Source organism: Plasmodium inui (genome assembly GCF_000524495.1).
Source record: "Plasmodium inui San Antonio 1 unplaced genomic scaffold supercont1.1, whole genome shotgun sequence".
In the NCBI taxonomy this organism is placed as follows: Eukaryota; Apicomplexa; class Aconoidasida; order Haemosporida; family Plasmodiidae; genus Plasmodium; species Plasmodium inui.
In genome coordinates, this window is record NW_008481835.1 from 856,134 (window position 1) to 881,794 (window position 25,661).

The window sequence follows — 25,661 nt, forward strand, 5'->3', positions numbered from 1 at the left end:
TACATTTTACCATAAAATTTCATGTGATATTTGCGTTACCACATTATGTGTGTTTTTTTTTTTTTTTTTTCTGTTCCCATTTGCACTCCCTTTTGAGGCAATTCCATATAATGTAATTTCCCCCTTGCCTGTGATACCCAAGCGGCATGAAACCCGTTTGAAACGTCCCCAAAATAGGAAGAGGTTGAGAAAAAAAAAAACCTCAAGAGGGTCAACCTTTAGTCAACATTTTGCACAGAGATGACCAGCTCATCATGTGTATGAACAAGTATGACCCTTTATCTCCTTTGCCATCTCGAGTATGTTGAAGAGGATAAACTGGAACTGTAAATGAGGGGCGCCTCCCCTTCTTGAGCCCTCTGGGGTGGGAGACCCCAAAAGATATTACAGCTTTGTCTGCATTGTTATGCCTTTTTTTGTCTGTTATTTTCGCATCTTCCTGGAAGACTCAGCACAAATAGTGAGCTGGATGCCCCACCCCTCCCCTTTTCTTCGTCATCACATTTTGCATGGTGAGAAGAAAGCAAGCCGTTTCAAACTGCTTAAAACGGCAGAAAAAACTGGGATGCTAGGTTTTTTTTTCTTAAACCTTAAAGTTACATATTAAGAGAAAAGGCGTGCTAAATTGCTAATTCTTGCAGATTCAAAAAAAAAAAAAAAAAAAAAAAAAAATTTTTTAACAAAATAATTAAGTTACATACGTTACAACATCAAAGGGTAAGGACTACATATGGTATAGGAATCAAATCGTACAATAGTACAAAAAAGAAGAAAATAAAAATGGAATATACAATGGGGTACGTCACTCACCACAATACATTGCTTAGCATTTTTACTGGGTTACACACTCGGTGTCGTAATTTCACGTACGTACAATTTGAAAACGTTAGTCGGGCTAAGGTACGATTAGCAACATCGCTGGGGTAAAATTGGGCACTCTTCGTGCAGAGAAATGCTTCAGTTCGGAAAAAGGCGAGTGGCACCGTCTACCGAAAAGCAGGCGCTCGCCTAGTCTACCATAAAAATAGAGCGCGTCCCTGCTACGCCAACACAAAAGACGCCACTTCTTTCCCAAGGAGCTGGGCGACGGGCTTGCCACGCTGGACTCGAAGGGGGCGGGGCTTACAAAATGGGGTAGAAAACCTCCACACCGATTCCACAAAACACATTGTCTCCCTCTCTGTTTCGACTAATTCTCATGAATCCGTTTTCTCCCCAATATTTACCCCAAGAATTTTTGATAATCCAGTAGTACTGAATACCGTCATCGCCCTTTGATGGCGAGGAAGTCTCTCCCTTTTTCATAACTCCAGTGGTATTATTATCATAAACATTATTTTGTTGTAAGATTTTGCTGCTCCGCACTTGGCCATAACCGACAAGAAGAACGGCGTGGTTTAATTCTTCCGTACATGTGCCATTGAATATTCCTCCATCGTAAAAGGAGAAATCATCCGTTACACCGACATTGACAGATACTGGACCTACTTCATTTAATGCAAGTATCAATTCGTTTTCTTTCACCCCACCAACAGAGGAGAGGGTGACTTTGTTCTTACACCTATAACTTAGGCAAAATAAATTATCCACAGCTCTGTATTTATAGTCGTCCTCTAAGCATATTCCATTTTCGATGGCATATATGAATGAATAAAATGGGTGTCCGCCATCACATCCGAAATTTAATTTCGAACAATCGACCACTTCTTGTTCGCTCAGAGTTAAAATGGTTTTGTTATGTTCCATGGCATACATACATTCAACATTTCCTACACTGGCGAATGCCCAGCAGGAGCCACACAATCCTTGATCCTTGGGTTCATGTACAATTCCTTTTTCTCTATAGTCCAAAATTTCTGGCATGTCGGTAAAAAGGTCAGCATTCTTATTGCTAGCCACTTTATTACCTTTTCCGTTCTTCAAGGAAGCGAACGGAACTACATATTTCTTCTTCAAGTGATCCGGGATGGGCAGCAATTTTTTAAAATAACTCTCGAAATCTTTCTTCGAATAGTCGCTAAACTGGTTTAACCTCATTTTGTACATTTGGTTTGTTTCGTTGTGCTTCTTAACTTTGAGATAGTTCATTTTGAAATTTTTATATTTCTCCATCTGCTCATTGATGTCTTTATAGCTTCTGTTATACTTCTTCATGAAGTCAAAAAATTTCGACGCGTATTTCAGGTTGAAGAATAGACCTTCGATTTGCGGCACACTCACTTCTTCCTCGTCGTCATTATTATCTTGGTTGGCGCTGACTCTCTTGTAATTAAAATTGGACAAGCTCATATTGATAACTTCTTTCCCTTCTTCACAATTACCATTTGGGTCTTTATTTTTTTGTTTCTTCTCATTCATTTTTTTTTTCAAAAGTTCCCTCAACATTTTTGCTAACTCTTCTTTGTTCTCCTCACTCATGTCCGCGAAAATTTCGTTATACTTTTTCATCAATTTGATGTGCTTGCCCGTGTCTGCAATTTTTATCTTTTGATCCGCTTCATTAGATATGGCGGCATCTGCTAACGTTTCCACTTGATCTCCAGCGAATTCTTTGTCCCCTTGGGGGTAATTTGAAAAAATAATTTTCAGGGTTTCTATTTCAGCCTTGGTGAGGATATCTCCACCACCAGGGGTGAAAGAGGGGCCTTTGAGCTTGTCGCTCTGGGGAAGGTTTCCATCATTGCTCCATATGGCAGTGAGGCATATGAACACTACACCGGACATCACAAATGCCAGAATTGTGTATATGCATATCTTCAAAATTCTCCTATTGCTCTTTTTGGAGAGCATCTGGTTTCTGTTCAGGGCCTCCAGGCTAGATCTAGTCAGGGTGATCATTCTGAGATCCTGAGCCATTTTGCCCCGCACGGTGAGAAATTAGAAAAAGTGGGTTACGCTGGGGGGAAGCCGGGGTAAACGGGGGTAAGCATGGGTAAGCGGATTTAACGGGCTCTGGAAAGGAAGGAACCTACGGTATACGTATAAGCCACTGCAGCATAGGGAAGAGAAGAATACCCTATGGGCGATGCATACAATACAGGCAATGCGTACACTTGTGCTTCACCACCGACCATGCAGACAACCACGCAGTCAATCACTCCAGTTGACACTCCCACTTGGCCGCTTTTATCAAATAATCCGACGCAGCACAGGACAAGACACACGGGACGCTATCGTATTGGTACATAAAGGCTGGTCAATAATAGAAAAGGGGATGGGCATGCGTGGAGTGAAAAAGAATGGCATACAGATGAGTGCAACTCAAACGAACACTCTCACTTGATTATGTAACGTTATTCTTCTTTAGAAAAAAAAAAAGAAAAAACATAGGAACAGTGTCACTGATGCCACGGAAGTTGTCGTATGTTTGGTATAACCACAGCAAATTGGGAAGGCGTATGTTCCTCATCGAAAGTTGCATTCACTAGCGATTGTCGTTATGGCTGGAATTAAGTTTTATGTTACAGCCTTTTGTTGTAAGAAAGAAGTAAAAATGAAATGAAAAGAAAAGAAAGGAAAAGAAATGAAGGGAAAAAAAATCAAAGGAGAGTAAAAGAAATGAAAAGATATAAAAATGAAACAAAAATGGAAACAAAGATAATGACGAAAACGAACGGGAAAAATTAAAAAGTTTCAATTAAACGCTATTTGCGAAAAGAAAGATGAAAAACAACACCTGCGCAGAGCTTAAAGAAAAAAAAATATATATTATATATATAACCTATATTTATATATATATAGTGCTGAAAATTCTCTCTTTATATATAAAATAGGATTAATATCGAGGCTCCTTCGCCCCTCCCCCCGTAAGAATGTAGTGGCGCTACAAGTGTCGGGACGCTAACAGATACGTAAAAGAAAAAGAAGGCATGTCGAAGACGAACTTGACAAAAACGAGGAGCGCGTCGTACCTGTTCCGACTTGCCACTTTTGGAGAGAGAGGGGAAGGAAAATGATCTCTTGTGCAAATGGCGAGGTAGAAATCGCCCGGTGATCTGTCGCTCCAAAAAGGGGCAACTCACCATCGAACATGCAGACATGCCTACGTGCACGTAAGGCTGCATATCCGTATGCAAGTAAGCATGTAGAATGACAAGCACGTCAAACTGGCATCTTCACATGCATTTCAGCGTGCATTCCCCAAGGAGGATGTCCAACGTTCAGATCAATCTGCATGTCGACGTACTTTGAAATGCGCAGATTAGTGCCCATGTCAACGCACATATGCTCGTGCCCATTTTAGCAAACATATATTTGCCCACATATCAATACGCATGTGCCCAATATTCATGTTCCCGTCCCGTCCTCCACGAGACGTGGAAAATAAAAGGTCAAATCCAGTGAACGTCATCACCGCCGCACCGGCATATCCCCACCATGGCGCCACCACACGGCTGTACATTTAAGCGTTACAAAACTCTGGGAGGTCTCCACTCCATGTGCAGCGTAAAAATAAAGGATGAGTCCTCCCCAGTTTAATCTTTTCGTTTTTTCTTTTTTTCAATTTTACATGGGTACTGCCCTAACGAGGCAAAAGCGAAGATGTCGTTTTGTTGAATGATGTAATTAGTGCACATCATTTTTATGAGAAGTGAAAAAAAAAAAACAATCTTTAAAAGGCTACAAAAAAAAAAATTGTGACATAAAATTTAATAAAATAAAATTGAGGGAAATGCAACTGTATTTTTGCAGCTTCCCCGGATTTTCTACATACAGGTCAAATTTACGCTTTTGTTACCAAACAAAGAAAGAAGAAAAAAAAAAGAATAACAGGTCGAAGCGAAACAAAACGAAATAACATTAAAACTGCTAAAAAAGAAGCGGCCGACATGAACGAATCCACGTGGCTATATATTTATGTAGTACGGAGTGTGCCAACTAAGGGGGGGAGGCGAAATCGATTGCAAAAAGACAGGTGCTGGGAAGAATATGCACACAATGTATGCATGCCTAACCTGTGCTACGATTATGTTACTTTTTGGTGTATAGAGAAATTACTCAAGACGAAACAAATTGACAAAAAAAAAAATTAAAACGAAATTGTACAAAACGATGCAAAATGAAACATGGAAAAATAAACACATGGCAAAGGAGAAGGAATGTAGAATTGCCAAAAGCAACGTGGGGGGAAATGATGACATACCAACGTAAAACATGAAGGGGTCTTACAAAAAAGGGCATCTCCCACCAAGGGTATCTCTATGCTGCGGCACGCGGAACACGTTATATTTCGAGGCAGCGCTTACAAAGGTGCTTCAATATTTCGTCATCTACGTGTGGTCAAGTTTCTTATGATGTTTTGCCTGCCACACTCGCATGGTGTGAGGGAAAAATCGGTGGGTCACCCGAGCGCGGCTCATAAATTTATAAATGGAAACAAACCAAACGGTATGATGGGGCAGCTTAAAAAAATGACTTTCAAAATATGCTTGTAATAATTCGACTTGCGGTAATTTTGTAACTTCTCAAAGGACTGATAATACATGTATATATTTAAATATTCGTAGACGAAATCAGTTTGATTATTTAAGTGAAAGGGGTAGCCACTTGGTAAGGTACTTTGTTCACTCGAGATGTTCATATTATTCCCTGAGCCACTATCCTCATGTGACCTTTTCTTCTTCATAATGAAGTAGTCCCTTTTCTTGTAGTGCTCATTCAGAAGAGACAAGATGCTGATAACTTTTAGGTACTTTTTTTTTAAAAAATAATATCGAGCATATAAAATGTTAACCTTTCTATCGTTGAAATAAATTTTACTTATTAGGGATACGTAAATTTTAATGTTTTTTACGAGTCGATATTTTTTCTGTCTTTTCTGGGCACTCTCATAGTCCACAAAAAACGAGCTGATCAGTTTCTCCTCATCGGCGTAAATCTTATTCATCCTCTTTTTGTTCATTCTGTTCATTTTATGCACTTTGTTATTTGTGTCTGCTTTGTCGTTCGAATAACATTTCCCTCCATTGCTCGCGTTCTCTTTTGGTGCATTCCTTTGGGGGGATTCCTTGTTTTCTCCCTTATCAGTGCCCCCCTTTTCGGCCTTCCTCCTCAGAGGCCAGAATTTCCCACGCAATTCTTTCTTATCTCTTGTATGAAAAGGCAACTTAAAATCATTCTCACCAAATCGATCACTGAAGTAGATGTGCTCATTCTCGACTTTAACTTTAGGGTGGTCGCACAAGTTCATTCTAGCATTGTGCAATTCGTATTCGTTTTCGAAAAAGAGTATTTTTGTATATAAATTCTTTTTAAAGGGCAATGATGATTTCCACTTTCCATTGTCCTTCCTTTTCTCTACCGCTTCTCCAAAGGGGGACATTGCCATTGATGGCAGGCGACATATACTGCTGCTTCCTTTTCTGCTCAGGAGAAGAATGTCTGAATATCTTTTCCTCCTTTTGCACTTGGCATAGAGATAAAACAAGTACAAGCATTTCAGGCACATAAACTGGTGTGTCAAATTGTAAAAGAAACTTGTATTTTCGTAGCTGTAATAGTTATTGTCATTATTTACACTTAGATAAAATTTTATGTACGTGTCTATAATGTTGAGAAGGTAGGCAATAAGCTTGGCATTTACCCTCAGGTATATCAGAATTTCACCCATACTGATCCAGGTGATGGCTTCCAGGTATACATTTTTCAGGCTAATTTTCCGCATGCCCTTGGGTGTGCCAGTAGTTTGGGGAGTGCCATTTCTGAGATTGCTCATGCTGTTCCGCGAGTTGAGAGTTCCAAATTTGTTACCGCTTCTGCCATCCAGGCGGCTTCTAGTGACCATGTAGCTTCCACCAAGCATACCACTTCCGCTAACCACGCCGCATCTATTTCTCTCCGAAAAGTAATAATTCTTGCTGTATAATTTGTCACTCCCCTTCGCGTAGCTAAAGAAACAATTGCAATTGTTAATCCCACCATCTGGATGGTAGCCTCTGTCGCTCTCTGCATGCAATTCACACTTAATCTTACTCAGATCAACATGAGACATAATTTTGTTCAAACAGAAATATACATACATATCGGAGTTTTTTTTTTCCTGCATTTTCTGAAGGATGTATTTGTACAATACTAACAGTATGGGCATAACGCAGGGTAACAAGTTCACTTTGCTGATGTCAATGTAGTCGCTTCTTTTTATGTTACTTTTTAGTTCATTTGGGCACGTATCATATACGGATGGGGGCTCCATGAACCTTGCGTTTCTCTCCTCGGTGTTTACGCCTTCGTTTTGCTTATTCTTTTGGCTGACATTTGCATCCCCGGGTTGGTTCTTCCCCGCTGGATGTGCGATATCGGCGTGACGATATTCTCCGCACTTTTCATCATCAGCCGCACTGCCAACATGTGTTGCGACAGTGTGTGACCCGTCACCAGAAGGACTTTTCGTCACAGTCGAAGTTGCATCCATCCCCGAAGCACCAACCTTGTTAGCTTTACCCTCCATTCTGGACTCAATCCTCATCGCATTGCTCTTCTTTTGCAAAATCTTCAGCGAAATCTGAATTCTGTCAATTTCTTCTTTAATGCTATTGGTTAAAACTCTATTCCCTTCGTTCTTCCCCTTGGCTAGGTTGGTACACTTGTTAAGATTAAATGGGACGTTGGGAAAAAAGCGAGTTAATTTGGGTCCTCCCCAGGAATCGCGATTTCTGGCACTTTCATCAGTGTAATTATTATCGTCACTATCTCCGTTGTCCATCTCGTCCGTGTCGAATATTGCGTCGTACAGTTGGCTAAGATGGGCATCTGCCTTTTTTTCTTCACGTAAAAAATTGAAATGGTCCGTAGGGCGGGGGATTTCACTTGGGCTTGATTTGATGTTACACGTTTGTGAAGCTTTCTGCAGAAGCAAATGTTTCACCTTGGAACTTGGGAAGGTCCTCTTTTTATTCTTCTTGTCTTGTGTTTTCTTCTCCCAGTAAAATAAAATATCATATATTACGAAGAAATTAATTAAGTAATATACATAGAGGTAAAAAAAAAAAAAGTTGTTTGGGAAGTAGTTTATAGCTTTCGTAAGGATTAAAAAACATTCGTTGTTAGGCGATTTGGTTTGGAGTCCCTCACCGTTGTAAAGACAGTATGGGGTACTTGTTCTTTTTCTTCCTCTTGTGCTTCCTCTTCGTCTTCCTCCTGTACAGTGTGTACTCAGCTTATCATACGCGCTTCTCCCCGTTGGGGGGGTTCTTCCATTAGTGATATTCACCTTCTCCAGTTTAGGACCAAACGGGGGCTCACCATGTTCTGTTTTGTTCATATCATGGCTGCCACTTGGATCGTCACTTTTCCCATTAGACTTCACTTCGTATGGGACATCACTTGGATTTTCCTTCACGCAGTTAACGGGCCTCTTACCGCCCGAATCGTTGCAGTTTATAAAATTCCCAAGGTTGCAAAAGTCGTCCATATAGGTTCCTCCTCCTGCGCCTGCCTTTTTCTCATCATCTGCATCAAAGAGGTTGTTCGTACTCATAATAGCGTTATAAAAGTCGGGGGCATTTCGCCTTAATTGGTTAATTAACCCTTTATACTGTTCATTGTAGCTGTGCAAAATGTTTGCATGGTTAATGAGTGCGTCATGTTCGCTACCATCACCTTTATTTTTTCCACGTGGAGTCTGCATCGAATAACTTTTATGTGTATCAGCCTTTCCGCACTTGTTCCGCCCATGTGTAGAAAGTACCTTCCTTGGGGTATACCTCGAACTGGTAACTACTATATATAGCAGAAAAAATGAGAAGGCGTACACATTATGACAGTTTTGTAATAGAAAATTTTTACATATATAAATACACTTGGTAACTTTTAACTTGTAGAGATAAATAACGCCAAGGTAGTAATAACTCAACAGATGGTGGGGATCCACGCTGATGCTTTTTCTCATGTACTTGTAACTCAAGTTAAGCACATCTGAATAATCATTTTTTAGCAAATTATTTACATTTATTTTTTTTTCAACCAAATCGTCCTCATAAATGAGGTTTATTTCTTTCATGTTGTCATAGTAGTAGTTACTGTTCAGCTGCTTCAGTAGGGAGATGCCTATAATGTAGAAAAGTCTACTACTTCTCAGTTTGTTTATGTCCATATTGGGGATAAACTTAGGCCATTCTTCACCCTCCGAGGTGGTTAATGCGCTCTCTTCGTTTGTGCCTTTCTCCTCGCAATTGGGTTCTTTTCCTATTTCATCAAGCCAATTCGAATGGGAATCATTTTCAGTGTAACAATTTTCCTCGTTAACATTATGCGAGATGTCTTTTCCATCACGATTTGTGCTATTCTCCATCGATGGGTAATTTTGACCCGATGGTGCAAAACGGCTTGTATCGTCAAATGACTCTCCACATTTTCGATTCCACTCATCCAGTGTTTTGTTTCCGCCATGGGGGGTGTTCCCACTTTGGAAGTGTAAATTTGTTTCACTTTTTACTCTTCTGTGTTGGGAATCCACCTGGGGGGCGTCACACGAATGTTTATTCTTACTCCTGTGTGTACCACTCCACGGCTTCGCCATGTTATTGTCTCTCTCGTCAGACACACTGGTCACTTCGTTAGCTGTCCCCCGTAGCGTGGCCTGTCTTTCCCTGCTGTGCCGCAAATCCAAGACGACATTACACTTGTGTGCATTTTTCAAAAAGAAGAAGAGGTACCTTAACGAATTCTGCACACATATATACGCGCTGCTGAGGTGGTTAAAATTTACCTTTAGCTCAAAAAATATGTCGAAGAAAATGGAAAATCGGAAGGATTTTATATCCCCTAGTTTGTCATAAAACTTGATTATAGAGGACGGGGAATCCTGTCTACCCTTTGCGGCATTCATATCATTAATATAGTTCGTGCTGTATGTGTTGATTATGTAATCATTGTAATGAATGTCTTCATCTTTCATGTAGAAGAAGGAGTGATCGTAGGGGACACACTTTTCAGACTGATCTGCGAAAAAGGTACTCTTCCCCATTTCTGGAAATTCCGTATGTACTTTATCCCCTTGGTGAGAAGGACCAACTGATTTTTCACACATTGCTGGAGATTTCTTCATAAGAAAAAAATGCCTCCGAGCATGCTGGTTTATGAGCTTACAATGCACATGGTTAATATATCTCAGAATTGAAATGACCAAATGGTAATTCGAGTATAGAAAATTCAGGAGTGCTATTCGTTGATACAGGGAAAATATCAAATAGGAATTAAAGCGAGTGTAAAAAGCAAGAGCTACAATTTTTTCATACTTTTTTATGAGGAAATATTTGTCCTTACTATGAAATTTTTTATTTAATTCGTAGGTATCAATTCGGTAATATTCATTGTAGAGGAAGACATTTTCAATAAGATTCTTTGCCTCGAAAGTTATCCTTTTTTTGCTTCTCCTAATTTGTTCTACTACTTTCGAGTTGTAAAGCGCAATATAGTAGTTTCCATCATCCAACTGGTGGGGATATTTCGTGCTTTTCCTTCTCTTCAGCTCGGTAGTGTACGTTTTGCTATACAGCACGTCATTCCATTTTTCCTTCCTCTCATTGAACAGGGAATATTTCTGTATGTATGCCGTTTCATTTTTGATATTACTTAGGGTATTTTTTCGATAGAGAATCTTCCTACTCTTGGTTTCTTCAGAATCGGAAGATTTTTCTTTTTTTTCTTTATTTGAAAAGTTGAACAAGTTGGTCTTGTTTAGTTGGAAAAGGTTGTAAATGCTCGTGGATATGTCCTGCTTTCTACTTTTGATCAACCTGTTCCGCTTGTCCCCTTGATTTTGCGTGTTTATACGACTTTGTTTTGTACTTTTCCTTTTGTAATTCCCTTCAGCACCATCTGCGATGGTTGCGTTATCTCCGCTCACATCATCGACACTGGCGCCATCAGCACTAGTGCGCTCACACAAGAGGTGTATATTTTCCTGCCTAAACCTCTCAATCGGGGTGAACTTACCCTCCCCCAGATGTTTATACCCTTTTATGTAGGCAAAGTAATAGTGCGAATTGATGAATGGCAAAAAAATAATAGACAACATTTCCGTTATTATGAAGAGGAAATAAATGTGTTCATATTTTTCTACATTAATTTTGATGTGATAATTAATGAAATTTTTCTTATACGTATCTCTCAACAAATTTATGGCTTTTGAATTGTATTTTTCTTTTTTATTGTTTATTAGGATAATTGAAGCCATTGGATGGAGGTTCTCCTCTTTCTTATGCTCTCTAACCATTTTATACTCTTCCCCTTTTTTAGACAACTTCTTGGCACTTTTCGTCTTGCACTTATCATTCATATCTTTTTTCATGTTCACCTGGATGGTAGTTTGTTCTCCAAACATAGAGTTGTACATCATTTTGTTATTATCTTTTTTTTTATTTTTATTTAGGTATCTCTCCTTTAGATACTTTTTGTAGCATGATATTTCGTTGCCAATGTCTTTATTCGAATGCCATAGGAAATTGCAAAAATTGTACCTCAGTTTCTGCTTCTTCTTCAACACATTTAAAAAATTGAAGTACTCACTTATGTCCTTCTTATGCATGTTCATGTAAATATATTCGTCAAAGATGTAGAGGTAGAGAAAATTATAAATCAATATTTTCAATTCGTTATTGGGGAAGTTGAAAAAATTTCTGAGCGAATAGTTTTTCAAATTGTCCTTCCCATCCTCTTCCTCATCATCAGCATAATCATGAGATTCATTCAAACTTCTGTTTATTCCAAAGAGATTTTTTTTAATATTTTTCTTAAAAATTGTTTCAATAAATTTGTCGTTTTTTCTGTCCCTGTTTGGGGTAGCCACTTTCTTTTTCCTGTCCGCTTCATCACCAGATGTGAAGTTCCTTTTTTTCGAGTTGCCGCTATACATATCATCAAATTGCCAGTCGCTTTTCGCCCCGACGTTGATGGAAGACGGACTGTTCAGGTTATCTACCAAGGTTACACTTTTTATAATGGGTCCCGACTTATTCAAAGGAATATCTGAGTTGTACCTCTTATTATCCCTAAGAAGTTCAAGCGACGAGATGGTGTGGCTATATGGGCAGTTATCCACTCGCATGGGGTCTCTGAAATGGAGAAAGGGTGTACGTTCACCCTCCTTGACATTATTATTCTCACAATCTGCAAAGTTGTTAAACTCTTGGTATACGTTTTCTGTTTTGTGCCCCTTCATCTCCACGTGACTGCATTGGTCCGTTAGGTAGCTACTAAGCATATGGTTTCTGAACTGCTCGCTCGTACCCATCGTGAAATTAAAAATTCGGGAACTTCCACTAGGGGAGTTGTCGCTCAGATGAAGATACTCCCCAACGAAGTTCCCGTTCACTGCTGCATCTCCCTCGTTTTTCTGTTTTGCTAACTGGTACTGCGGCGCAGTTCTATTATGAGGACATACAGGATAGCCCCCTAACTGCATCTTCTGCTCCTCCAAATTGATCAACGAATGCAGGATGCTGTCTTTCCCATTTTCGCTCCATACGTTAATCCTGTATTGGTGAATTAGCTCCGCGCGCATGCAACTGTTATCATCGGCTAGCTTATCCCGTGCATTCCTTCTCCGGACCTTTAGAGAAGTATTTTTATAAAGATTAAAATATATTTTAAAAAATATCGACTTTAAGCAATAGTCATTCGTTAAATAATTCTCACTAGGGTGAAATAAATTGACACCATTGTCCAAAAAAATGATTCTCTTCAGTACATAGAAGTTCTTCTCATACGTGAAGAGGTTAGTGTCATAGGACTTGAGGATTTTGTCCATGTAAAGATGGTAAATCAGATTCTTTAAGTTATAATTATTTTTATGAAAAATATATTTTGTTTCTACGTGACTTATTAAATTAAGGTAAATTAAAATGTGCCTTTTGATTCCGTTGAAAATGTACTTGTAGTTAAAGCAGATCGCATTCTTTATGATATTCCCTACGACGATGTCGTCGAGGTAATTCAGGTGGGGGGAGTTAAACGAGTTATTTAGGAAGGCATAATTGCGATACATGAAGTGCGGCTTCTGCTCCTGCCAGTCCGCCACGAAGTAAAAGTTGCTGTTATTTCGCAGCTGCCTCTGGAAGTGGTTAAATGTGTGCACCACGAGCTCGTCGTACATGCTGCACGTGCCATAGCTGTCATGCTCGTCCTGGTCGAGGTTGTCCTTATCGTCGTTTTTATCATCATTGTGGTTGTCCTTATTGTGGTTTTTCACTTCACTTTTCGCATCACTTTTCGCTTCACTTTTCGTTTCCTTTTTTGCTTCCCTTTTCGATTTGTTCATCTTTATGCTTTCCTTTCCGCCTTCCCGCACCGCATCCACCGCGCCGCTTCCCACCGCGATGTCCTTACTCCCCCTACACACGCTGGTGATGCCCTCGAGGCCTCTGCTACGATGCAATTCTCCAGTCGGAGTGGGGAAAAAATCACCCCCCTTAATAGTTTCCCGCTTGTCGCTCTCTATGGTCCCCACGTCAGACGTCGAAATCGCCATGGTATTCATTTTTTTTTTTTTCTTCTTCTTTTTCTTATCCTTTTTTCCTTTTTTCTTTTTCGCCCTTTCGTCCTTCAAATCTTTGTGATGCTTTGCATACGAAGCGTCGGTATTCTCTTTCCCCTTCACATTAAACGAATTCAGCTTATTCATCTCGTGATTTAAATCAAAGGACTTCCACTTTCTCTGGTAGCTCTCGAAGATATAATAAAAATAGAGGTACACATTCTTATATATGTAAGTCGAAATGCTGAAAAAGTTGAGCTTGCTGTACAGGAGTGCCATCAGCAGTATGCCCTCCACAATGTTTATCTGTTTAAAGTACGAAAAATAAATCAAGACGTCAAAAAAGTAGTTGTAAAAGTAGTATTTCTTATCCTTAAATTGGATCAGATTCTTCAGGATCTTTTCCTTTCTATATATATTTTTTTTTTCATTGTATTCAATATTCATTATATTTCTTAGTCTCTTTATTCTGCATATTTTATCTTCTAGGGGGATATTCCTTACGACATCGGTTAGTCCATCTAGGGATGTCTCTTTGTGTTTTATTTTTAAGAATAACAAATATTCATCTATGGTTATGTATTCGTTGTTTTTTTTTTTTTTTTTCTTTTTATGTTTTTCTTTCTTTCTTGATATGTATAATTTTGTCTTTTGCATGTGTGGTGTAGGTGCATACTTCGTTTCTTGGCGTAAGGGTCCTCCTCCTTCGTCACGGCAGCACCTGTGTGGGTATCTCCCCGTGGTGTGTGTTGCCCACTAGCCCCACTCCTATTGTGCTCATTGGAATCAATTCTGTTTGTACCCTCCTTAATAACATCCGCCTCTGTGTCATCTTTCACTGAGGGGGGACATATTTCCCCTCCCTTGGGTTTAGTCAACCCATTTGAGGCCTCCACGGGCAAACTACCACAAGCAGCGGGCCAATCACTTCCACGCAAAGAGGAATTATTCCTTTTGCTCTTCCTAATTGAAATGGTGGTACTACCCCTTGTGCGCTCCTTGAAGGCGTCATCTTGTTTGCTCTTCCTTCCCGTCAATATAAATTTGTTCTTAATTTTGGTACTGATTCCGTTACTTGGTAGCTCTATACTATCTTTATTTTCTTTCTTTTTATGAGCCCCCTTTTGTCCCATCTCGTCACTTCGCTTAAAAAAGATGGACGACGGCTTCTTCTCATATAGAAGGGTGTCGTAATAATTATATATCTTATTTTTCAGCTGCGATGAAATTAGGGTGGTAATTCTCAATTTCCTTTTTTCGCTTTCAGAGCAATATTTATTAATTTGTCTAAACTTTCTCTTCAGATAAATATACTCAAAGAATTTAATCTTGGCATTTTGGAAGTCTTTTAAATGGATGTACGAAATGATTACTGGGATGTACAGGTAATACAGGACAGAACTGATGTCAATGTATTTTATGTTCTTCTTGTTAATTTCATATTTTAATTTTTTGTTATTGCTAAATAGATAAATATCGAAGTAGCTGAATGAGGGCAGGGCTATCTGACTTTTTTCAATGACTTTGTCCAATTTATCATAATCACTTTTTTTTAAGGTATAGAAAAAGTTAATGATTTGATATATTTTTTCTTCATTGGAATTATCTTCATTCGCGAATTTGTTATCGTCCAGTAGTAATCCTATTCTTTCACTGCTCCTTCCTTTTTTATTTCTCGTAAGGGTGTTTTCTTTCAAGTAATTATTGTCCCCATATATAAGTCTTTTCCCCTTTTTATTTAGGTATAGGATTTTTATAATTTTGGAATACCTAAAGGTGTAATTAAAAATTTTATTCTTATTTAAGAAGCTATTGCTGTATATGATAAATACATTTTTAAATGGCTCAAAATTGTCTATTACTTCTTTGTATTTGTGGTAGTTTAGCAGTCTATTGCTGTGTCGAATGTATTTCCTGAGTATGGCTCTCAGCTTATGCCGGTCGTATTTTTTTATATTTTCATTGATCTCGTTTTTGTCCAGTGCTTTGTCTTTACCTTCCGCTTTCAGCTCACCCCTGATGGTGTCATACAGCAGCATTTTCATCATTTTCGTGCGCACTGAGACGTGCTGCTGCTGCTTGGGGCGGCGTTGGCTCGGTTCGACTGGGTATTATTTGTCATCAGGTTGCTCGGTTAGGTGGTCACTCGGTTGGGCGGTCACTCGGCTACGCAGTTACTGGGTTACACGGTCACTCAGTTACGCGATCATTTGGTCATTTTTTTATTTTTTTGGCCTTTGTTCTTGAATTTCCACTTAGGCTATCCCCAATATGGCTTCTCCGTTTCACTCTCCCTAATTTGGTTTCCCCCCCTTCGTTACAATTAGCTTTCGCTGCTTCTCCCTGGTTTATTTCCTCCCCCTTTCTGGCATGATTGCACAAAAACAAAAGCCTTAATTTTTCCCTTTTAAACTGGATACTCTTTTAAGTTTGAACTTTCCTCTGCAGGAGCTTGAATAATTATTTCATCGTTTTCCAGGTTTGTCGCTTCTTCGGTTACACTCTCCTGAATTGGTCTGCTAGCAATTGCGATTGAAATTTACATTTTTGTGATATTTTTATTTTCTTTTGCTCATTCTTTTTCTTCCGATTTTTGAGAATTTTTTTAATTTTCACTGGGGAAGGTTAGGTGGGTGTTTCATCAGAATTGTGGCATCCCGTTTACGTGTTTCTCGTCGCATAAGAAACCGACCTCAGATCGTATGCACGTGTTAAGCGTGAAGTATGCGCACAAACTTGTATTGTGCGTTCTGCGCCGGTGTATGCATGTATACTCTCTGGCTTTGTATAATATATATTCGTAAGGAGGGTACACGCGTTTACATGCAAATGGGAAGGAGAATTGGCGCGTATGTTTTTTTTTCTTCGCGCCAAGCAGGGACTCATAAAAAATTGCAAAACCTAGATCTTCTTTTCCTTCTTTTCACAATTCTGTGCACTATGTAATTTTACTGGCATGATTGAAATTTTTTTTTTTTCTTTTAAAATTAGAGAAAAAAATAACGTGTTCATATTTTCGCGCAGAGGATGTGTCCCCTTTTTTTGTAATTAGCATGGCACCTATAGCTGTGTATATTGCGCGACGTGTATGACATTATGGTCCAATAGAGAAACATTTCGAAACGAATGTGCACGCCTTTGTTAGAAGTCAATTGAGGGCATCCTCAAAAAGGAAGGGATAAAATGCTATAGTGTCCACGAAACAGCGCCATCTAGAAGGAAAAGGTTTTTTTTTTTTTTTTCTCATCCTGTCCTATTTTTTACGTTGTACGTGTGTATTTTTCACGTGCTTTCGTGTGGGATACATATCATGAAAGACCCCAATCGCGATAGCTATAGAAAGGCAAAATAATATTCATTTTCTGGTTAGCAAAATAGGGAGTTCTTGTTTTAAAGCCTGAATTGTTTTCCTGCGGTTCTTTTGGCCTTACAAGCACTGTAGGGCCATGTATTACAAAATCAGGTTGGGGACATTTAGTCGGTCTCAACTTAGTTCTTCCTTTGTAGGGGGTCCTAGTAACATCATTCTGTTAGTATAATTAGGTTCACATGCAGCTAAACTAAGCGTAGGACGCTCATAAGGCACGTTAGGCACATTAGGAACGTTAGACAACCCATCAAACCCAGAAAACCTTTCGCAGTACTCCCAATATGCAACGAAAACGTGGAAAAAAAAAATAACCATCGCGTGAATAGTGCGCATATATGCTAAACGTTTTTATCATAATGGTAGAAAAATATTCGCAAGTGTCGTCCTCTGTGCATCTCTGTTTATGCTCCCGCTTTGGCAAACAGTCATATCTTTGGGCCCACTTTATCACGCATTTTAAAAGACTAAAATTACAAGTTATAACAGAAGAGACACATAATTTTACAACAAGGGCGCAGTAAGTTACAACTGAAATTCTGAGTAAAGGGTAAAAAGGGGGGTTTACTTAAAAAGTATTCGCAGGTGTTGTCGCTACCGTTGCGCGTGTCTGTAGCGAAGGGGCATACATGGGAAGAGGCGCACGTAGGTATCCCAACGTGACGCTGAAGCAGATCCTTTGCGCAGGTTGATTACAAGGTAAGCCAACCTCTCCCACATAAGCACACCCTCAGGAGCTGCCAAAATGAACCAAAAGAACAAAAAAAAAACGAAACCCCCCATAAACCTAGCCGCGCTGGAAGACAAGATAAACATCCTCAATTTTATGAAGGATGACTTTGAAAAAATTCTCGACAAAGAAAATGAAATTGATGGCATAGTCACCGAGCAGCACAGCAGCAAGGAGGAAAAAACTTTAAATGAAAAGGAAAAAATCGACATCATTTTAAGCGAACTGGTGCTGTCCTGTGAGGAAAAGAAAAATCAGTTAAATAAATATATAAAGACTGCCAACGAAATAATCAGCCAAAATAGTGACATAATTGAAAAAGAAAAGGAGGAAATTATAAATTTAGTTTTGGGAAAAAATCAAGAGATAAATTCTATGCAACAAAAAATTGACTTGGCAAAGAGCTTCTACAACGATGTAAATAGCGCACTGGTGCAACTTTTTAACAACTTGGATTTATTTTTAAAAAATAAAATAAACGTAGAATTAAATATTCACTATCTGCAGAAAATCTCAAAGACGGAAGGAAAAATGGGCAATAAGCCCACGGGGGAGGATACACAACACCGTGACGAACATGTAAGGGGGCATAAAAGGCAGAACGAAGAGAAGGACCAATTTTTACAGCAATTATATCACTCCATGGATGAATATGAAAAAAAAATATGCAGCATTAAATCCTTTATGCAGGAAAATGAATTATATAACCTATCAGAAATGTTATTAACTGGAAAGATAAGAGATGCTAGGCTACCTGCACAACTTCCGCACATCCCTCAAAGTGACGAGAAAAATATGAATGGGGAAGATCACAATGGCAGCGGAGATCCCCATTCCAGGAAGGGAAAACAAGTGAGGTACGAAGACACATGCATGAGTAAAACAGGAGAGAGTGAAATGGCAGACCATGCGGGTGGCGAAGTTGTTAGCAGGGAAGGGGAGATGGAAGAGGAAAAAAGAGAAGATGCAGAGGATTTGGAGGAGGATGAATACTGGGACGATGATGAGGATGGAGAAGAGAGTTTAGATGATGATACAGATGCGCAGGAGGAAAGTGAAGAGGACGAAAACGACGATGAGGAGGTGGAGGAGGATGAAAGCTTGGATGATAATACGGAGGAGCAAGATGAAGAAGACAAAGAAGAGGAAGAAGGCGAAGAGGAGGAAGAAGGCGAAGAGGAGGAAGAAGGCGAAGAGGAAGAAGACGAAGAGGACGCAAGCACGGAAATTACACATAGAAAAAAATTCAACACACCTGCGGAAAGTGAAGACAACTTCGGAGACTCGCAACAGAGCGAACGTGAGATGCTGGAAGCAACGCCATGTGGTCATACAGAGAGAACATGCAGCAAAATAAAAATACTGAACGATGCAGAAACGACCATAAAGAGTTTCTCCTCAGATACCTATAAAAAAATATTAAGCGACAATATGGACGCCCTCGTGGACAAAATAAAAAAAATCGATTACGACTACGTGTCTTACTTTGAGAAAAAATTAAAAAGTTAATTATTAAATCACGTCTTTCTCTCATTCCCTTTTTCCTTTGTTTTTTTTTTTTTTCTTTTCTTGCATAAAAATGCATCAAAAATAAAATTCCCAATTTTTTGTAACATACGAAATGTGGTTATTTTCTGCGAAATTTTAAAAAGGGTGGGTTAAACAAAGAGTTCAGATGAAGAGGTGTTTCCCCTGCGTGTGACGCGGCGAGGGTGCCCGTTTTGCAATTGTTGAGTGTAGGGTAGCCTAGGCAAAATGAGACAAAACGGGGGAAAAAGTGAAAAAATCGGGCAAAGAAATGGAAAAAATGGGGCGACAAAATGCCCCCCAAAAATATTGCACATATAATCGCAACGTACGGTCACAACGTACCACTGCAAACGTACAGCTCCGAAGGTGCAGCTGCAACATAACATGGCACCTGAGCGCCACAACGCAATGGCGCAAAATGAAGTGCCAACAAATTTACCAAAGAAATGATCCACCCATTGGAGGCGGGTAAAGAGAATTCCCCGTTTAATTTACCATTTCTGGAAAAAAAAGGCACACAGGGAAGGGTGCTTATGTGTGCATATGTAGGTAAAGGTGATACACACGTATGTATACATATAAGCACGTGTTGGACAAATGAGAGAAGCACGCATGGCGTGGGACAATTAACTTATTCACCCTTCTTCTTCCTTTTCAGCTTGGTGAAATCTGAAAATTCCATCACGTCATCGGTAGGAGCGTCAGTATGTTGCTCCTTTTTCTTTTTGGAAATATTCTTTAAATTTTTGTCCTTGGAAAAATTATCTTGTTCACTTTTTTTCCTTTTTTTTTTTTGTGTCATCGGGTCAAAAAAAAATACATCATCGTCCAGGTCTTTGCCTACGTCAAAATTTTTATTTATGTAATCATCCAAGAATTCGTCTTCCTCCTGTTCCTCATCCAGGACTGACCCCGTGGTATCATCGTCATCTTCGGAAGTTCCTCGAGCGCCACTCACATCATCGACACGCTTCTTTCTCCTAATTTGATACTTGTCCTTAAATTTTTTAAAACTATTGTTATTATATACGTTCAGGATGTCGTAAAAATATTTCTGGTATGGCTTGTTCATTAATTTAAACATTCCTTGCGTTTTCACTTGATCGTTTTTTTCTCTTTTTTCGTTGATGCAAGAGTCGTGCATAAAATTGTTAAAAATATTGAGCATGTTCACTTGCTCTTGGGCGCTTTTGTATTCTACTGATAGCTTATCCAGGATGTTAATGACGTCCTTCGTTTCGTAGTGGTACATATGTGGATAGCCAGAGGACGAATCATGTAAACTGGGAGGTGGTTCTGGAGGGCGCTGCTTCGCTGTGAATTGGGACCAATTACCAGCTTTTTTGTTAATCGTCGTTTCGTTTATCATTGGTGGGGGGGGGATCGGAGCGCGCACGCTAGGGGCTAAACCGTCCGTGGCACCACTCATTTGTGTGTTCCTCCTCCACTGCCGATTCGTCCTGACGTTAATTACTATATCGTCATCATCATCGTCGTCATTGCGGTTTCTATCTACATCGTTTTGAAGAGCAGCCTTCTCTTGTGGGTTTTTCCCCTCGAGGAGAGGGGTTTCAGATGAACCGCCCTCATTCGAGTCTGATTTGTCTGCACTCGGCGCGCTTCCATTCGCAATAGCGCCCTTAGACATTGGCCCGCTTCTCTGATTTAGCTCGCCCAGAAGGGGTCTACTACGCAGGAACCCATTATTCGCGAAGCTATTTCTGTGCACACCAGATTTGTTCATCTGAATAAAATTATAATTAAAAATCGTTATGTTCCTAAATTCGAAGAGCATATTCTTAAAATTGTCGTTCAGTAAGGAGGAAAAATTATAAAACTCATAAAAATGGGTTAGTATAGAATTGGCATCCAGAGGATTATTTACTGACTTATTGTAAAGAAACATCTCATCATTGACAATTGGATTTTTTCCCTCTTTGTGGTATTTGTTAAACTTGACCATGTAGGCATTCTTCACATTATCCAAGTTCTGTTCATATAAACTATTTTCATCATTAAACAAAAATTTCATGAGGATGTTTTTTTTTAAAACTAAATAACGTATCATCATGAGGGAAAATAAAAGGGTCCATGATTCCTTCGAATGAATGCTATGTTGAAAAATTCGTTTTATAAAGCTAACATTTCGGATTAAATTTCTGTCCGTAAGTATTAGTACTGTTAGCAGCCCGTAGAAATTGTACGTGTGATCACTTTCATAATAATTCATATTTCTTAAGATGCTGTAAAAATAGCAGTAAATATTATCGTCTATTTGATTTGATGAATACAGAAGGAGGAACATGATGATGAGGAAATTAATTTTTATTTTGTAGGACTCCACACTTTTTATTATTTTTAACAAGGAGAGAATGTTTAAGCTGTGGAGGTACTTCTCCTCTGCTGGCTTCTCGCTCCCTCCTCCGGTGCTGTTCTGACTCTTCAACAGAATGCACCTGTTGTAAATGATGAAGTAGATGTTGTTCACCAGGATACTGGAAAGCACCTTCAGAATCGTTTTGCTCAGGTATCCGTACAGGCAGTATTTTTGGAAGGTGCAGTCGTCCGCCGTTTTTTTATGAGGCTCAAGGGGTTTGCTTCCGCGGGAGTGCCTATTGGGGGCTCCCGTTTGGGTACCATTTTGGGCACCATTTTGCACTCCTCTTTGGACTTCCTTCCCGAGTTTGTCCCCCCCTGTAAGGCGCTCTTCAGTGACTTCCCCGAATTCCTCCCCGCTAATCACGTCCGTCTGTCTGGTACTGGCCCCGATGGCCGAGGAATTATCGCTGTGCATGGATTGGCTGTTGCTAGGCGCGCCCACAAGCTTCGTCGTGCTTCCATTGCTCCAATTGGACTCTTCCTCCTTGGTGGATAATTCACCATTTCTTGCAGCTCTTCCTAGTTGGCTCATTCGACATAAGTCCGGGGGGGGCACCTGGCAAATCCCATATACTGGTTGGTTATCCCCCAGGTTTGCAGCAGAAGCGCACCTCAAGTCATCCTTTGGCGCTTTCCCACTTTTGCAACTTTCCGCTTCCACAGAGGTATATTTAATGTAGCTCATTTTTTCTATGCTCCATTCTTTTAGCAGGACATTTCTCTTATCGAAAAGTTCGAAAACATTCTTCGAAAACATCTCAAAAATGTAGGTAGCAAAATAGATAATATTTTCCGTGATGTCATTAAAAGAGTTGCTCTTAATTTTGTATAGAATGAACAATGACCTGTTCATGTTGACAATTTCGTTCTTCAACTGTTTATTTAAAACATCTTCCTTGTCTCCATTTTTTAAGGACTGCACGATTTCCTCAACGCAGCATCTTAAGCTGGATAATACTTGTTCGAAGAGGTAAAAAACGACATAGTGCTGCATATTCTCTATGGTTATTATATGTTTGAGTATATTTAGAAGCAGGGGATTTCCCTTTTTAATGGATAAGTAGCCCTCGAGAAGGATGTTCAGATTTGCAAATTTATTCTCTGTTTTTTTTAAACAAAATTCTTTTAAATTGTTTACTGAAACAAAGAAGACACTCGGTATTGAGCTGTACATTGCATTCTTCAAAATGAAAATGTACTGTAGGAATAGCTTCTTGGTGAAAGTTTCAAGGGCGTATATGTATAGTAACGAATTTAGGAAGAAAAAGAAGCAAGAGAAATTATATTCTTTAAAGTTGAATCGGTTAAATAGGACATTTAAAATGTAATTCATAACCTCTCTGTTATTATCTTCCAAAGCTTCTAAGCTCTCACTTGGCAAAACGAACATGAACACATGTTTTAAGCACTCCAAAATGGATTTCTTTATGAAGATGTCTTCCCTCACTTTATAATAATCTAGAAGAATTTTTACATACAGGATGTACACTAGTGGGTTTTTCTTAAACAACACAACCATGTTGTTAATTCGATCGCTGAAGATATTGCTCTTGTTGTGTATAATTTCGAGATGGATCTTTTCTTCATCTTCTGAATACTTTTCCACGTAAATCTTATAATATTCGCACATTAGATTTAGGCCAATATCGTAAAGCAAGTTGTACACGCTGCTCATGCTTACCTTCCTCTTTAGCAGCAGTTTCAGATTTATTTTGCTCCCTTGGTGATGGTGATTGCTAGGGCTTCCGCCACTATTGGTATTATTCGCGCCAACACCGTAGTTGCTGCTATCCTTGTACTCATTTCCAAGTTCGTACAAACGCTGCAGACAGACTGGCACATCGTAGTAATCGATCGTTCGGTACCTGTTCGTAAAATCATCCTCATTAGGACTATCAACATTTTTCCTTTCCTCACAGGCGGATATTTTCTTTTTTAATAGTTGCTTTATTTTACGTTTCCACATTTTGCTGTTTAGTACAATTTCTTTGGCCTCCTCATCAAGCTGGAAGATCATATCCTCCGAGTTTAGAAGAAGCAATTTATGCTGAGTCCTTGCTGTTTGGTGATACTTCTGCTCGTTCTCACCAACAAGAGCTTCTTCCTCATTTTCATTTTCTATGGCCTTTGCCTTTTTTCTCTGCCTCCTCCGCATCTTCTTCAAATAGAAATTTACATCATCGTATTGGTAATTTTTTTTCCTTTTTTTCAGAACATATTTCGATACAATATATTCTAGATTTCTTTTTAGGGAAAACCAGACGTGGTTTACGTTGTATATCTTCTTCAAGTTGACAATAAAATGTTCATCAGTTTTTTTTAAGCTTATTTTATTTTCCACAACATCGTCAACCAGGTTCTCAAAGTCACATGCAGGTTTCTTATTGTTCATAGGAGGGGTGGAGTTCCTCCGCCCTGCATTGGAATAATTGTCTGTTCCATGGTTGTTACTATTAAATCGTTTTCTGCTTCCTTTTTTTTCCTCTCTTCCGTACGTATGGTTAATTTTCTTTTTCCAGTTCTTATTGAGGCCGAAGCTCCTTTTCTTTAAATTGTTCTTCTTGTTTTTGAAGATCTTTCCCGTTTCCTTCAAGTCGTAACTTCTTACATCCTTCTGCTGTTTTTTTCTCCCTTTCCTTTTGTCCATATCGTGGACTTTCTTATACATATTATGTTAGGCTTACGTTTAGGTGCTACCTTTTTCCGGTGTGCCCCTCTGTTACTTTGTATGTTCTATCTCTTCCTTTTTTTTTTCTTTTTTTTGGCGCTCCTTAATTTGTAAAGTTTCCACAAAACGGGGGGAATTATTCCCTCCTCTTCCTTTGAATTCGCAAGTGCTTACCAGTTAGTTGTCGCTCTGACTGGTGGATGGACGCGAACATGTTCGTCAGCTAAAAGGGTCATTACATAATGCTTACTCAAAACTGTATGTGGTGGCCGTGGCGTGCTATTTTCATGCGCGTATGCTATGCTCTAGAGCCGCTTGGTAGCGCGGTTCTGGGCCTCGTCTGTCACGATGTTGGCGCCCGCTTCGTCGCAACTGCTTCGCCGCGGCTTTTTCTGCCTCACTTCGTAAATCAACACTTTATGGCATGCTACGAGGGTAGGCAAACATTCAGCGTATACGCAGGCATAAGCACGTATATGCATACATATATATTTGCGCCTACATAAGTTTAAATTTTTTCCCTCTGGAAAAAGCGAGCCCGCGGGGAAGACGTTCTCCTTGCGCGCAAAGTTTCGTTTCCATATCTTTTAAACACATCTTCTTTTTCCAGTTGTACATCCCGTTCAACTGATTTAAAAAATGGTTTAAAAAAAAGAAGAAGAGGAAACAACGCAGGAATGCTTGCGAGTAACTACGCAACTTCGCTGGTATTGGCGATGATAAAGGAAAGCACAAGAACATCATAAACATAGAGGGAAAAAATATAACGCGGCATTATATTGCATTTATTATATATATATATATATATTTATATGCGTTTTTCTCGTGAGGCAGCCCACAAATATTTATTTATCGCATCTTGCGCAGAGTGGCAACCTTCTGGCCAATGAAGGGAACACTGAGGTTATATATATACATACAGCATATGACATATGCACCCAAATGCGCACATAGCCAAATATATATGTAATTTTATATACAGTATCTTGATAAACTATTCACTCATTTGTAGGTAGGACTATCGTATATGCGCCAAAAAAAAAAATTTTCCCGAAGTATGCGGCGAGGTAGAAAACCCTCCGAACCTTTATCTTTCATTTTCTATGCGCAACTTTTTTGTATTATCTCCTTTCAAGGTGGAAGAAGAAATCCATTCGGGTCTCTATTCGCGTTGCCTTTTTTTTTTTTTTTCCTACATTGATAGGGCCAAAATGGTACTTACATGGTGTGGAAAAAAAAAAAAAATACAGAAAAATGGAGAAAAATACCAGAAAAATATAAAAAATACTGAAAAAGTGCAGAAAAATGCAGAAGCAATGTAGCAGAAATTCATCCAACGCTATAGGGAAAAAAATTCCCCGTCGTGGTTTGGTTCATTCTTTACGTGCCTACTTAATACAATAAACGCAGTGATATGTTATCCAGTTTGGTCAATTTTTTAGATCTATTTATCACCATGGAGGAGTTATTTCCTCACGTTATGTGGGCATAATGATAGCTCTTTCGACGCATC

General features: G+C 39.3%; 4 protein-coding genes across 4 annotated transcripts; 1 reads left to right on the forward strand and 3 right to left on the reverse strand.

The window, feature by feature from the left end:
• Positions 1–1,122: 1,122 nt before the first annotated feature.
• C922_00203 (cysteine proteinase) lies at positions 1,123–2,856 on the reverse strand (the record flags this gene model as incomplete). The annotated part of the gene is made up of 1 exon (XM_008815820.1): positions 1,123–2,856. The coding sequence occupies one exon, from the start codon at positions 2,854–2,856 to the stop codon at positions 1,123–1,125; it is 1,734 nt and encodes a 577-aa protein (XP_008814042.1).
• A 2,500-nt stretch (positions 2,857–5,356) lies between these two features.
• Positions 5,357–15,522, reverse strand: C922_00204 (hypothetical protein; the record flags this gene model as incomplete). Its single annotated transcript, XM_008815821.1, has 2 exons — positions 5,357–14,043; positions 14,151–15,522. The coding sequence occupies 2 exons, from the start codon at positions 15,520–15,522 to the stop codon at positions 5,357–5,359; spliced, it is 10,059 nt and encodes a 3,352-aa protein (XP_008814043.1).
• Positions 15,523–17,586: 2,064 nt separating this feature from the next.
• C922_00205 (hypothetical protein) lies at positions 17,587–19,080 on the forward strand (the record flags this gene model as incomplete). The annotated part of the gene is made up of 1 exon (XM_008815822.1): positions 17,587–19,080. One exon carries the CDS (start codon positions 17,587–17,589, stop codon positions 19,078–19,080), a length of 1,494 nt encoding a protein of 497 aa, XP_008814044.1.
• A 652-nt stretch (positions 19,081–19,732) lies between these two features.
• C922_00206 (hypothetical protein) lies at positions 19,733–24,148 on the reverse strand (the record flags this gene model as incomplete). Its single annotated transcript, XM_008815823.1, has 1 exon — positions 19,733–24,148. The coding sequence occupies one exon, from the start codon at positions 24,146–24,148 to the stop codon at positions 19,733–19,735; it is 4,416 nt and encodes a 1,471-aa protein (XP_008814045.1).
• Positions 24,149–25,661: the final 1,513 nt, after the last annotated feature.